This window comes from Scheffersomyces spartinae (assembly GCF_019049425.1).
Source record: "Scheffersomyces spartinae strain ARV_011 chromosome Unknown scaffold_20, whole genome shotgun sequence".
NCBI classification, from domain to species: domain Eukaryota; kingdom Fungi; phylum Ascomycota; class Pichiomycetes; order Serinales; family Debaryomycetaceae; genus Lizanozyma; species Lizanozyma spartinae.
In genome coordinates, this window is record NW_025065067.1 from 160,509 (window position 1) to 172,629 (window position 12,121).

The following is a 12,121-nucleotide window of genomic DNA, read 5'->3' on the forward strand; positions in this document are numbered from 1 at the left end:
ACTAGTACCACTATGATGTTAATGGTTGAAAAATTTTTGGAGCTCATATATGTGTTTCGCACACGACCAACAAAAGATTAGAACAAACTTTTGGTTAAACTCCAATAATTTGATTAGTGATTTACCTCTAGTAGTATTAAGTTTTATCGTACGGACTTTATACATATACATATATATAATGATTTCCAAGGTTGCATTGAGATCCTTTGTGAGAGGAGCCAGCATGGTTCCAAGAACCAGTCAAATGGTTGCCATGCCATCTATGGTGCGGATGTATTCTGGTTTCGCTCCATTGACCAGAGAACTCGCTAAGGAAAGAGTCTTGGAATTGTTGGAAGGTTACGATAAGGTTGATTTGTCCAAGGGGATCAGTGAAGAAAGCTCTTTCAGTCTGGATTTGGGTTTAGACTCTTTGGATGTTGTTGAGGTGGTTATGGAATTAGAACATGAATTTAACATTCAAATCCCAGATAATGAAGCTGATTCATTGAAGAGTGTGGGACAAACCATTGATTATATTATGGCTCAACCTGATGCCTGTTAAGTATTCAATACATTATGTATATAAGAAAAGATATGATTGAATAGATAAACATTATACTGTATTACAATTAAAACTAACGATGCAACACAACAAAGTATATCATAAACCATCTCTTGCACATCAACATTACGTACATTGTAGCATTATATTACAGTAACGTTACACCTTTATTACTTACCCTGTTCCATTACTGTTATTAAACATCACCATTGGATCACGTGACTCCAAGCAGCCAATCGCGGCCCTCACATTGGATAAACTGTCTCGAAATTTTTTCTAAACCAAACTATCAAGCATAACCCACACAATATTCCATAGTATCCAATATCGATAATGGTTTCCGTATGTACGAGTTAACTACAGCAGACTGCAATGGTGCTGTTCCCTTATATATTAATTAGCACTAACAATTGTTTCTAGTACGTTAGAGGTCCTCTTTACAAATCAGTTAAGTCCATTGGTGGATTGAACTTCCCATTATTCAAGACTTACTTACCAGATTTAATCTTGTGGGGTGGTGCTGCCGGTGCTGGTGTTGCTGTTTTCACTGAAGGTGTTCCATTGTTCAAGAACACTTTTTACACCAAGATCCCATACTTTGGTTCTTACTGGGAATACAATCCAGACCCAGAAGATGTTCCAATCTAATCAGATCAGCGTAGACTATCAGCATAGTCTGTCTAACCAGCATATAGCGTCTATTCAAATACATACAAAGATTATCATTATTTCTTGTTGAACATTATCATGGAATGTACTTTAACGATTCACTATCTATTCGTTCAAGATATCCATCATCAATTAAATCTTCAATACACTTTTTGATATCGGTTAATCGAAACTGACCCTTTGTCTCTGCACTTTCAACCACCTTGTGTAGAAGATCTTCGTACTTAACCGTTTGTGCTCCCTTCATGTGTCGTACAATCTTGGCTCGAAACTCATCATTACGATCAACAGCCATATCCCTTCGTATCATAGGCATATTGTTGATATTGTTAGTAGCGGTCAGGGGAGGGTTTTTGGCTAAGGGAATTCTAATAGTAGTTTTCTTTTCCTTTAGATTGTAATTGAAATGGATGGACTCTTGTTCAAAGATTAATATCTTGTACTTTTCAAATGATGAGACAATACTTTGTAATAGAGAATCCCCCATCCCCGTCCTAGTCTTTAGTTCTTCCAAAGTCAAAACATCTTGTTCACGATATGCAAATAAAACAACTGCTTGAAGCATATTCACTATCAAATCCTTTTTACCACAGGCAAATTGGGTGGAAATCGTGAGCTGATGAACAGAATAAGCGCTCCATTCCAATTTCTTACTCTTATTCTTGGATGATGACAGTAAGAAAACCTCTTTCTCATATCGTTTTAAGATCTCTTCAAGATCAGAGGGAAGAATAAGGGATTGTTTGGGTACTGTGGGCCATTGAGTACTTTCAAGAACCAATGGTTTAAAATCAAATCCAAAATCAATAGCATCTTTGCAAACTTGTTCCTCTTCAATATCTTTAAACATACTTGAGATACTTTGGATAATCTCTTCATCCTTTCCAAGATGTGACTCCAATACCTCGAAAACTTTCTTCTCATCTTTAATATTCAATGATCTCCTTTGAAGTAATCTTCGGGATAAATCACGCTTATAGCTTTCACAAAACTCAATCAAATGGAACATTCCTGATATAATAAACATAAATTTATCTTTAAAGGAAGTTTCAAGACTTGATTGTTGTGAAGACGATGATCGAAGTTGAGTATCAATATATCTGCACAACAGATTGATAATGATAGAGTTGTACTTCTTCAGGGAAATAAGTTTGGAAAATGATGTAGAAAATGCTCTTTCTGCTCCATCAACGGCAGGGATTCTCCATTGTTTCATGTCTGAAAATTGATATAACCCACTGATTACTCCGTAAGAATCCTTTTTATTAGCTGAGTCAAGAAACTCTCCCACTTTTGTGGTCACAAGACTCTCAATGGCTTTCCGTACCACAGGATAATAATTAATAGCGTATTGCACTTGAGCTTCATTGCACAAGCTGAAGAAAAGGTCATTATTTTGCTCATTAAGGAACACAAACTCAATGATATCCGGAATAACTTGACCGAAATCTTCCAAAACCAATTGCCATTCTAACTTGACAATGGCTCTTTTGATGAAATTGGATTCAAATTTACATGCTTTGAAAAAACTTGATTCCCAATAACAAATCGCATGAACAGTTGAAAGAAATTCCTGAGGATACAGTTTCATCATTTGTTGATACAACGGGGTTCCTTCGCTGTAGTCGTTCAACATGGAATCAGTTATAGCCGTACCTAAAGATAACTTGTAGAAGTAATCATTGACACAGCACATTTGAAAGAAGGTGACCAATGCTTTACGTAATGGAGTAGCACCACCAGGAGTTTCTGCTGCTGCTGCTGCTTCGACCAGTTCATTCCTTAACACAGTCAATGCCTGTAATGCGATAGGTAATATTCTATGAGAATCCTTAACACAATAAGACACAAGAAACACATTCACTCCATGGTTCATTATGGTTTTCTTAACTGGATGACGATGCAAATAAGAATTAAGACCAATAAATATGTTACTTAGTGTCATTAGCTTAGAAACCCAATTGGTATAGAGCGACATAAATGACATAAAAGTCGCTTTGGAGTCCTCATCCTTAGCTTTGCCCTCTAAATATAGCAGCTCAATCTCGTGTGACATCTTTTCACAACCATCATCAACCCTTTGAAGGATAACATTAGAGAGTTTAGACTGGTACGATGACTTACAACTCAAGAGACACGCGACTTTTCTATTCACTGATTCATATCCATCGCCATAAATGTTTCCTTCATCAAGTACCTTATCAATAATAATCATAAGTTGATCCCATGTTGACTTCTCCGCCACCAGATCAAAGTTTGGCTTGAATCGTTTGGAGGAATTGCCCAAGTCTACTTCGTTCTCCGAACCGGGCGTGACTTCCCGAGAGTTTCGTCTTAGGTCCGATTGCGGATGTAGCAGCGAGAGATGTGATACTTCGGTCATTAATGGAAGTAATTGGTGACCATCAAAGGTGTCTTATCATTAAAGGTGAAGTTAAATGGTTGATATAGACTTAGTCGTGCGAATGATCAAACTTATGACTCCAGTGCAGACATTACATGGAACAATACAAACTGTACTTTTGATTACTTCTTGTACAGTAGTACAAATAGCCCGCTTTCTGCCCAATATAAAGAGCCTCCCTTCCCCCGCCATGTCTGATAGAGACGATGCTAAACAATTAACCATACGGTACAAAAAGAATGGGACCTTTGATAAACAACGGAAGAAGTTATTAGAGAATTTCCGAGAGTCTGAAACTCATGCCAACTTACTACTTAAGCTAAGAATAATGATTGAAAATAAAGTTAAACAAGATCCGTCGATATTAATGAAGAATAAAGGTAAAGTTGGTGCTTTAATCCAAGGAGAAATCATCAATCATCATATGAAAAACAATAATGATTCTTTACTTAGTATAGTTGATAAAGATATCCAAGATAAGACTGTGGATTCCCCTGCTTTCCATCGAGAACTAAAGGCTAGTCTTAAAGATATACAACGTCAAATGTTGGGAATAAGTGATGAAGATTACCAGAAACAATTACAGGAGGAACAGAGGTTGGAGGAACAAGCTGCTACTTTAGAGGCTCAGAGACAAGCAGAGAAAGAACGTGAAGCAAATGCAGAGAAACTCAACTTCAAAATGAAATCAGTTATAAATAAGTACAAGGTCAGCAAAGCCCCCAGATTCAATTTTGGTCCCAATTCTAGTAGACACATCAAAAAGACCAATGAAAGTGAGATAAATCATCCAGGACAAGGACAAGGACAAGGACAAGGACAAGGACAAGGGCCAGGACCAGGACCAGGACAAGCACCAGGGTCAGGATCAAATTCTAATAAGGGTCCAGGAAAGTTTATGATGTATTAATCATACACATACTGTTAATGTTCTATTATTCATCTTCAGGATCAAGTTCAAAGATATCAGGTGCAACTACCATCAATTCCTCAATAAGTTTTGCTTTACATTCAACATCTTCCGGATTAGAATCATCATGCAAAAGTGCTGGCCACCAAACTGTTGCCAAGGCATTAGCTGACATCTTATTGTTTTGCTTATGAGCAGAAACTTTCACCAAATGGAATAAAATAGCTCTCAAGGTATAATATGCTCCGTCAGGTAAGCTGTAGACCAAATGGTGCAATTTTTTGGCCTTATAACTTTCATCTTGCAGCTTCATGGTATCAAGGAATTGCCATATATGATCATTAGTTAATAATGGTTCAGGTAATTGAGCAAAATACAACTTCAAAAGGGAAGCCACAGCATGAATTTGAGCATCCATAACATTAGCGCTGTCTATTTCATTTCCAATATTGACATAATTGGCAAAGTTTTGATCAATTTCTCGTTTCATTTGTTCAACAGCAACTTTATTCCCACTGGTTCGATAAATAAATTCTAAATCTAATCCATGGGCTTCAATTACTTGAATACACCGAGTGACAACCAAAGGAACACTTTCAACACCAGCATATTGAGCTACTTCTTCAATTGAAACTCCAAATGTTGGTCGAGTGTGTGTAGGAGCATTAGTATTGGTCGTAGCACTATTTTGAAAGGTTCCATCCCCTATAATTGGAGTTGTTCCAGATGAAGCATTGGGATCTAACGAACTGTAAGGACCGGAAGAAGGTGATTCTCTAAGAAATGAATTCTGGGGAGACGTTCCTGCTCTGTCTATAAAAGAAGCATCAATAGGACTTGTTGGGTAACCTGGACCTGGTTGTGATTGTGATTGTGAATAAGCAGGACTGAGATGAGAATTGGATAAAGAGAAATTCTCGGGGTATGGGGCTGATGAAGTGGTACTGGAATTGAGGATATTGTTATTAGTGGTGGTAGCAGCAGTGGTATTTCGGTAATTGGATGGTGGTGCACCACCAACTCCAGCTCCAGCTCCAGCTCCAGCTCCAGCACCAATAGTAGCAGCGGATGCCAAACCGGTTGAGGTATTATTAAGGAAAGGTTTAGTGGTTGTCTTCTTAACGTTTGCAAAGGAAGAATGAACTTTATATTCCACGGGAACCAATTTATTTGTTGGAGGCACCAGGGCAGCCTTCAGCAAATAATTATATAAATCCATCTCACTATTAATATCCGTAGCAAATTGTTTCATTGACTTCTTTGTAGTGGTATTTTGTAAAGGACTAATTAAGACTCCCGATTTCATTATCAAATTTTCATTCCAAGTAGCAAACTTTTGTAATTGAACATTCATTGCAATATCGATTTCCAAAATCAAATTCTTTAAGATCTTGGTATAACTTGGTCTATGAACCAATAAGAGTTCACTTTTAGCCTTTTTACATAAGGCCACTTTATCTCTATAGTCTTGATCAGCAGCATTAATTTTTTGTTGTAGTTCTTCCTCTTGTTGTTCTGCCGATTTATTCTTCAAAGAGAACCCTGTTCTTTTACCTGAATCTGAGGACCTCAACCGTTTCAAATCGTCACAGAGATGATAATATTTCTGTTGTGCCTTTTCAGCCAACTGAATAGCATCCAAGCAATCCTTTTCCTTCCGTTTCGCATCTTCTTTGGTTGCTTTCCTTGACCGAGAAACTGTGCCCACCAAGGCAATGAGTTCATCATACATAACATTTAAAGCCTTAACATAAGCTCCACCAACATTCATCAACTCTTCGTCAAAACCAACAATCAGATCAAAACTACGACTGAAGGAATCATTTTTCAATGCATCCTGATTCTTCTTATATTGCATTCTAATACTATTACCAAACTTCTTCAACAGTCCATAATGTTCATCTTCAATCTGAGCTCTTTTCTTAACGTATTTGGCAAACTCCTCTCCGGTTCCAATCGACTTTTTAAGACGGCTGAGTAGGGCATCAAGGGCACTATCACCATTCATAAACGACACAATGGGTGCCAGTTCCAATAAACGTGTCGACTCCAGCTCCTGAGGTGCTGATGACATTTTGGTCGTGGGGATGAAGGTGCTCAATAGTATGGGTGTGTTGTAAAGAGACAGTACTACGTAAGTTAGCTTGGGCCCATATGTTTTAGTAGTTAGTGGGGGAAAAGTAATGATCGCGTATTTATGTATGCAGGTGTAGTTGATTGGCAGGTATTAGAGAAAGAGAGGGACAGAAATCGGAGTCAATAAAACAAAAAGAGTCAGCCAGACAATTAGAGACCATAGAGAAACAGAGACATGCAGAGACATTTGATCTATCCCAGACGCGTTCTGCTTAATACTGAAGTGACTAGAGTAGTATCGTTGTATAATGGTGTAGCTTGGTATTACTGCGGAATGGGGTAGTTATATACAAGTCGCCTATTTTGCTGCCATCTAATCTTCCTAGAATTCCCAATTGATATGCTACTGTTTTTTTCTGTTCTACCATATACAATGTTTGAATATAACTTAGTATATTTTTTGGTACTCCTTTACAATATAATTTTATTTCATCTTTATTGTTTCCAATTAAATAGTTGACATAAATTTTGGTCCCCCTACTATCATTTGTTTAATTATAATGTTTTTACTTCCTTCTTTTTCATCAACTAATTATCCTAGTTCTTTATCACATCTTTCTCTGAATCTTGCTTCAACTATAATATGCTCTTCTTACATTTGTTTGAAAAAGCATCTGTATCTATATTTGAAGTTCATTGTTTAAATAAGTTAACATCTCCATATAGACACAGTTTGTGCACTTTAGCAACAAGGTTCATTTTATGATATTAAAATTCAGATTCAATTATGACAAAACGCTGAAGGCTACTAGAAAAATGTTCTACAAGGTATCTTCGTAGGAAGCTCGTCCATGCCCGCAAAGATTTTGTATATAGCTTTTCTCACTCTAATTCTTCTTCCGTACTAACTTCAAAGGATTTTTCGCTTTTACAAATTATCTACTTTATTCGTACTTTCACTCACTTCAAGTTTTCGCAGGCATTTTCAACTGTTCTCACTAACAACTTTACGTACACCTTACACACGTTCTTTCGACCCTCACTAGCCACCCACATCTTATCTCATGTTTTTTTCATTCATTATCTCACTTACTACCTCATATACACATGCTTTTCGGTCCTTATTCATTTAATGTAGTCTAACCTCTTCGTTCATTAGTCTTGCTCTATTTCATTTCATCCACTTCCTAATTCACGTTTGTTCTTTTCGTTTGAGAATGTAACTTGTTACAGATTAGGTGTAGCCCAACAGTAGAACATATGACAGTATAGCACTGATCTTATAACCTTGAGAGATAAGGCTTACTGGTGTATACACAATAATATAAGTGTACGTTCAACTGATTCTAGTTCATAGTAAACTATTATCACCACAATGGGGCCAATACTGAGCAAAGCAGACGTAGATGTCTCATTGATCGACTTTGATGGTGTTCAAGATAACGGAAAACAGAGTCCGAGAAAAAACAATCTAATCATAATCTTCATGTTTATAACTATTGAGTATTATATCAACTAACGAAGACCTTAATGCTATAGTTGTATGTAGTGATTACTTAATTACTACACTCTACGTACTAATTCCATTTATTTCCTATGTATTAATGATATAAGCTCTTTCTATCATCATCGTACCCTCCAAATGCTTGTACACCTTGTTCAACATTGGCAACACTAAATTCCAAATCATCAGTAGTGATCATATCCCAGAACTTATAGATCATCATTACCGTAAACAAGTTACACAAACTTCCAATGAATAATCCATCAATATAATGTGAGGCCTTATTACAAATGGTTTGACTAAACACATAAGTAATCACTTGCCCCACCACAAAGAAAAACACCTCCAATACAATGGCACCCAAAGGCCAATAAGTATCTAATGCAAATATCACCAAAATGATTTGGGAAACAACATAAGCTGCCAATAAAAGAGCATTTAAAATATATGTAACCACAAATAATGGTACTGTGCTTCTATTGGTTAAAGATCCCCATCCTTTAAAAGTAACAAGACAAAGAATAAAATTAACAGCTCCCCAAATAACAGCAATGACTCTTAAACTCCAAATACTCTTACCAGATCCATCCTCCCAAAATTGGAAACAAAGAATCCCATTAAACAACAAACTAATACAAACAGCTGATGCAAATCCAATTTGTAAACTAACAAAATATGCATAAGTAGTGCTCAGCGGTGGAGCAACTCCACAATCAACAATCAAACTTGAAACAACAAGTCCCAACATTAAGTAGAAAAATGATAACATCTCCAGTCTACCAATAGCAGTATATTTGGCTCTAACATTAACTATAATAATCAATAACACAACAAGGGATCCAAAATGAATAAATGCATTCCCTAATTGAAAGATCATAGTGTTGGCTAATTCAACAGATCGAGCATAGCATTCAGGTACAACCCCTCGAGTGAATGGTGATGTACTATTGACAGACCCTAACACCAGACATAATGGAAGTGAAGTCTTGCCACATATGCCATCAAAATGTCCGAAAGTCATCTTCTTTGTCGTTGTCGGTGGAGAAGAACTATCTCTTGTATTCCTTTTTGGCGATGGATTATGGTTTTGACTTTTTTTCGCTTACCTCTTGGGATCAGAAATTTAAAGGTTTATATTTAGGTACATTCCATGTGCGCTACCAAAACAAACTAAGACTCACACAAAAGGAGTACCTATAAGCCGTATTCACAATGATCATAGATTGATTCATAATATTCATAAAACCGTATAAAACCCTAAATAAATAATAATAATAGTAATAAATAATGCGTTATCGGGATTCAATGTCCTCCCTCGTAAATACAAGAAAATTGAATAAGTAGATTCAAACATAACTGGAAGCATAATAAGGTGGAGGTGGAATATCAAATAATCTAGATGATTCATGACCACCAATGCTTATTTTCTTCAAATCAATGTAGTTATTTGATTTGGTTTGACTTTTGCGTTCGGTAACCACCAGTTGAGCCAATTCTCTACGAATTGGAGAAGTTGAAGGTTGGTGATTCTGTGTGAAATTGAAATAATTGTTTCCAAGTCCCACACCTGTCAAAAAGGAAGAACTTGAATTTGAATTTGTTTTGCTAAGGAAAGTTGAACACCCATTCAATTCTGGTGTGAAGGAACCAATTAAATGTGAATGTTGTTGTTCTTGTTGAGTGGAAATAGTTGGTGGTGGATCACATGGTGATGGTTCCACAAAAAGACCTTTTGGTTTAACATTAGAAACCAGAATCTTCTGTTCTGAATCTTCAATAAGATTAATATCATCTTGAAGACTCTTGGATTGAGAAACTCTCATTGGCGTAGGATGTTTAATCTCAATGGAGTTGGTTAATGACATAGGTGAACACACATCTACAAGTGTAGACGTTTCGGAATCAGAAATAATAGGTGCAGTAGAAGGTCTTGGTGATGAGAAATCTTGTGTGAGCAGTGTCATACCTCCATCATTAATGAGGTCATCAGAAGGAGGAGGTTGCATAGATTTAACCTTATTGTTCTTTGATTTCAACTTACCACCTAATTTAATAACCCTACGGTGTGGCTTATTAGTTGTAGTAGTACCACCATTACCACCTGTTGTTGTTGCACCCCCTTTCATAAATGATGAAGATTGAATACGACTAATTTCATCAATAATCGAACCAACTTTATTATAATCAGAATCAGAAAGTAAATCAATTGGAACTGCATTGGTTGAGATTTTAGGGAAGTAATTTTCTGGAGCTAACAGTAAACTTTCATTTAATGAGTCCAAAAGGTTAGGCACTTTCTTGGTTAAAATATCCAAATGAGCTCTTTGGATAATATGTTTGAACTTGGGAACATGTAAATCTAAAGTTTCTCTTGAGGTGAAATAATGTAAATTCCGTTGAAGATTAGCAGATGAATAAGCAATATTGACATCAAAGGGTGGTAAAGAGGGAGCAGGAGGAGTATCCATATAGTTTGAGATTTCTGAGTGTAAATCAACAAAAGTATCCTTATTCAAATCAGTATATTTCAAACTAACTTGATGGATCAAAGTTGGTAAAGTTTCTCTAAACAAATCACGGATTTGATTTTCAATTTGCTTTTGTAAAAAATTTGCCAAGACTTGAACAGTATCAAACGTTGAAGATACTTTTATACTATCCAATGGATCATTTCTAAACACAAGAGTAAGACCTTTTGACTTTGAAAATACAATGATACCTATCCCATTGATTTTAATATCACTTAATTTCAAATCTAAAGGAATTGCAAATGGATCAGAAGAAAGTAAAAAGTGTGGGGTAACAAATGATTCATCGTAACCAGCAAACGATTCATGAGAATTAGCGGTATAGATATTTAGAGGATTAGCTTGAACTTCAGTATGTAAAGTTAAATGGAAATCACCTTCATAAGTAATTTTGAAAATTCCTCTAAATCTATCTCTATCCAATTCTCCAATTTCCAAAATCTCAAATTCAGGTGCAATTTTACCGAAATTTAAATCTTTAATGGCGATACTTGATGCTAAAATATTCGGCCGTTTCCCGCTATTCAACACTTCCGTGAGGATCTCACGGGTCCAACCGCCTAGAGAATCGGATTCTAATGATTTCCAGTTAACTTTGAACGACATGGGGTAAAACTGTCAATTGATGTTGAAAATAACGCAATGAATGGAGGGATGGAGTAGGTGAAACAGTGTAAAACAAAAAACGTTGCGTCGTCGTTGTGGCTGAGAGCAAATATCAAAGGAAAGAATCAAATGCTATGTAGACGATCTTACTCAGAGCTTAAGTCAGGGGAAAAGAAAAGTATAAATGAACTAAAGTAAACTAAAGGGAGAGTGGTGCAAATATTTTCTTTGTCTGTGTACTTTTTTTCTCTCTTTTTGAAATGGTTTTTTTTTGTACATCCCCCCTTAGACGGAAATACGAATAACATTACGTAAGCAAAGGTTTCGGAGTGACGGATGCATATAGCAAGTTGTACTTTTTTGCAAACTTGGTTGATAAGGAATAAGCTAATACAATATCTGAATATGACACAAGTTAGGTTTGTTCCACACTAGTCAATCACATTATACTTTTCCCCATCTATAGTATTGGTGGTACAGTTATATTAGAGCTGCTGTACTATTTACGCTTTACAAGTTTCAGGGATCGGTGAGAGCCGGAACAAAATGATCGTGCGATCGGATACTCTCCAGGAGGTGACTGACTGACAGACGGTTTGATTGACTGACATGAAGAGGCTCATTTAGTCAGGCACATAAACATTATTGTCAGGTATGTATTATGTGGGGAGATATATTGAAAAAACAAAAGTCGTGTATGGTTGTTTTGTTTGTTTCCAATTGACCTCATTTCAATAATGTTAGATTGTGTCTCTGACGGACGCTTACGTAAGAACACGACATATCTCAATTGTATTTCTAAAGTCAATGGAATGGTAATAGTCATTACAAATCGTAAACATTATAGAGAGTACTGGGATACTATTCCCTATTCAATTAG

At 36.3% G+C, this 12,121-nt stretch overlaps 7 protein-coding genes across 7 annotated transcripts; 3 read left to right on the forward strand and 4 right to left on the reverse strand.

Moving 5' to 3' along the window:
* Positions 1 to 178: 178 nt before the first annotated feature.
* On the forward strand, positions 179 to 544 carry ACP1 (Acp1p; the record flags this gene model as incomplete). The annotated part of the gene is made up of 1 exon (XM_043193226.1): positions 179 to 544. One exon carries the CDS (start codon positions 179 to 181, stop codon positions 542 to 544), a length of 366 nt encoding a protein of 121 aa, XP_043047652.1.
* A 333-nt stretch (positions 545 to 877) lies between these two features.
* On the forward strand, positions 878 to 1,192 carry QCR10 (ubiquinol--cytochrome-c reductase subunit 10; the record flags this gene model as incomplete). The annotated part of the gene is made up of 2 exons (XM_043193227.1): positions 878 to 886; positions 965 to 1,192. The coding sequence occupies 2 exons, from the start codon at positions 878 to 880 to the stop codon at positions 1,190 to 1,192; spliced, it is 237 nt and encodes a 78-aa protein (XP_043047653.1).
* Positions 1,193 to 1,289: 97 nt separating this feature from the next.
* RTT101 (cullin) lies at positions 1,290 to 3,596 on the reverse strand (the record flags this gene model as incomplete). The annotated part of the gene is made up of 1 exon (XM_043193228.1): positions 1,290 to 3,596. The coding sequence occupies one exon, from the start codon at positions 3,594 to 3,596 to the stop codon at positions 1,290 to 1,292; it is 2,307 nt and encodes a 768-aa protein (XP_043047654.1).
* A 211-nt stretch (positions 3,597 to 3,807) lies between these two features.
* Positions 3,808 to 4,527, forward strand: KQ657_002466 (uncharacterized protein; the record flags this gene model as incomplete). Its single annotated transcript, XM_043193229.1, has 1 exon — positions 3,808 to 4,527. One exon carries the CDS (start codon positions 3,808 to 3,810, stop codon positions 4,525 to 4,527), a length of 720 nt encoding a protein of 239 aa, XP_043047655.1.
* Positions 4,528 to 4,552: 25 nt separating this feature from the next.
* RGD1 (Rgd1p) lies at positions 4,553 to 6,601 on the reverse strand (the record flags this gene model as incomplete). Its single annotated transcript, XM_043193230.1, has 1 exon — positions 4,553 to 6,601. The coding sequence occupies one exon, from the start codon at positions 6,599 to 6,601 to the stop codon at positions 4,553 to 4,555; it is 2,049 nt and encodes a 682-aa protein (XP_043047656.1).
* A 1,603-nt stretch (positions 6,602 to 8,204) lies between these two features.
* On the reverse strand, positions 8,205 to 9,078 carry CHS7 (Chs7p; the record flags this gene model as incomplete). Its single annotated transcript, XM_043193231.1, has 2 exons — positions 8,205 to 9,031; positions 9,072 to 9,078. The coding sequence occupies 2 exons, from the start codon at positions 9,076 to 9,078 to the stop codon at positions 8,205 to 8,207; spliced, it is 834 nt and encodes a 277-aa protein (XP_043047657.1).
* Positions 9,079 to 9,453: 375 nt separating this feature from the next.
* MDM34 (ERMES complex subunit) lies at positions 9,454 to 11,241 on the reverse strand (the record flags this gene model as incomplete). The annotated part of the gene is made up of 1 exon (XM_043193232.1): positions 9,454 to 11,241. One exon carries the CDS (start codon positions 11,239 to 11,241, stop codon positions 9,454 to 9,456), a length of 1,788 nt encoding a protein of 595 aa, XP_043047658.1.
* Positions 11,242 to 12,121: the final 880 nt, after the last annotated feature.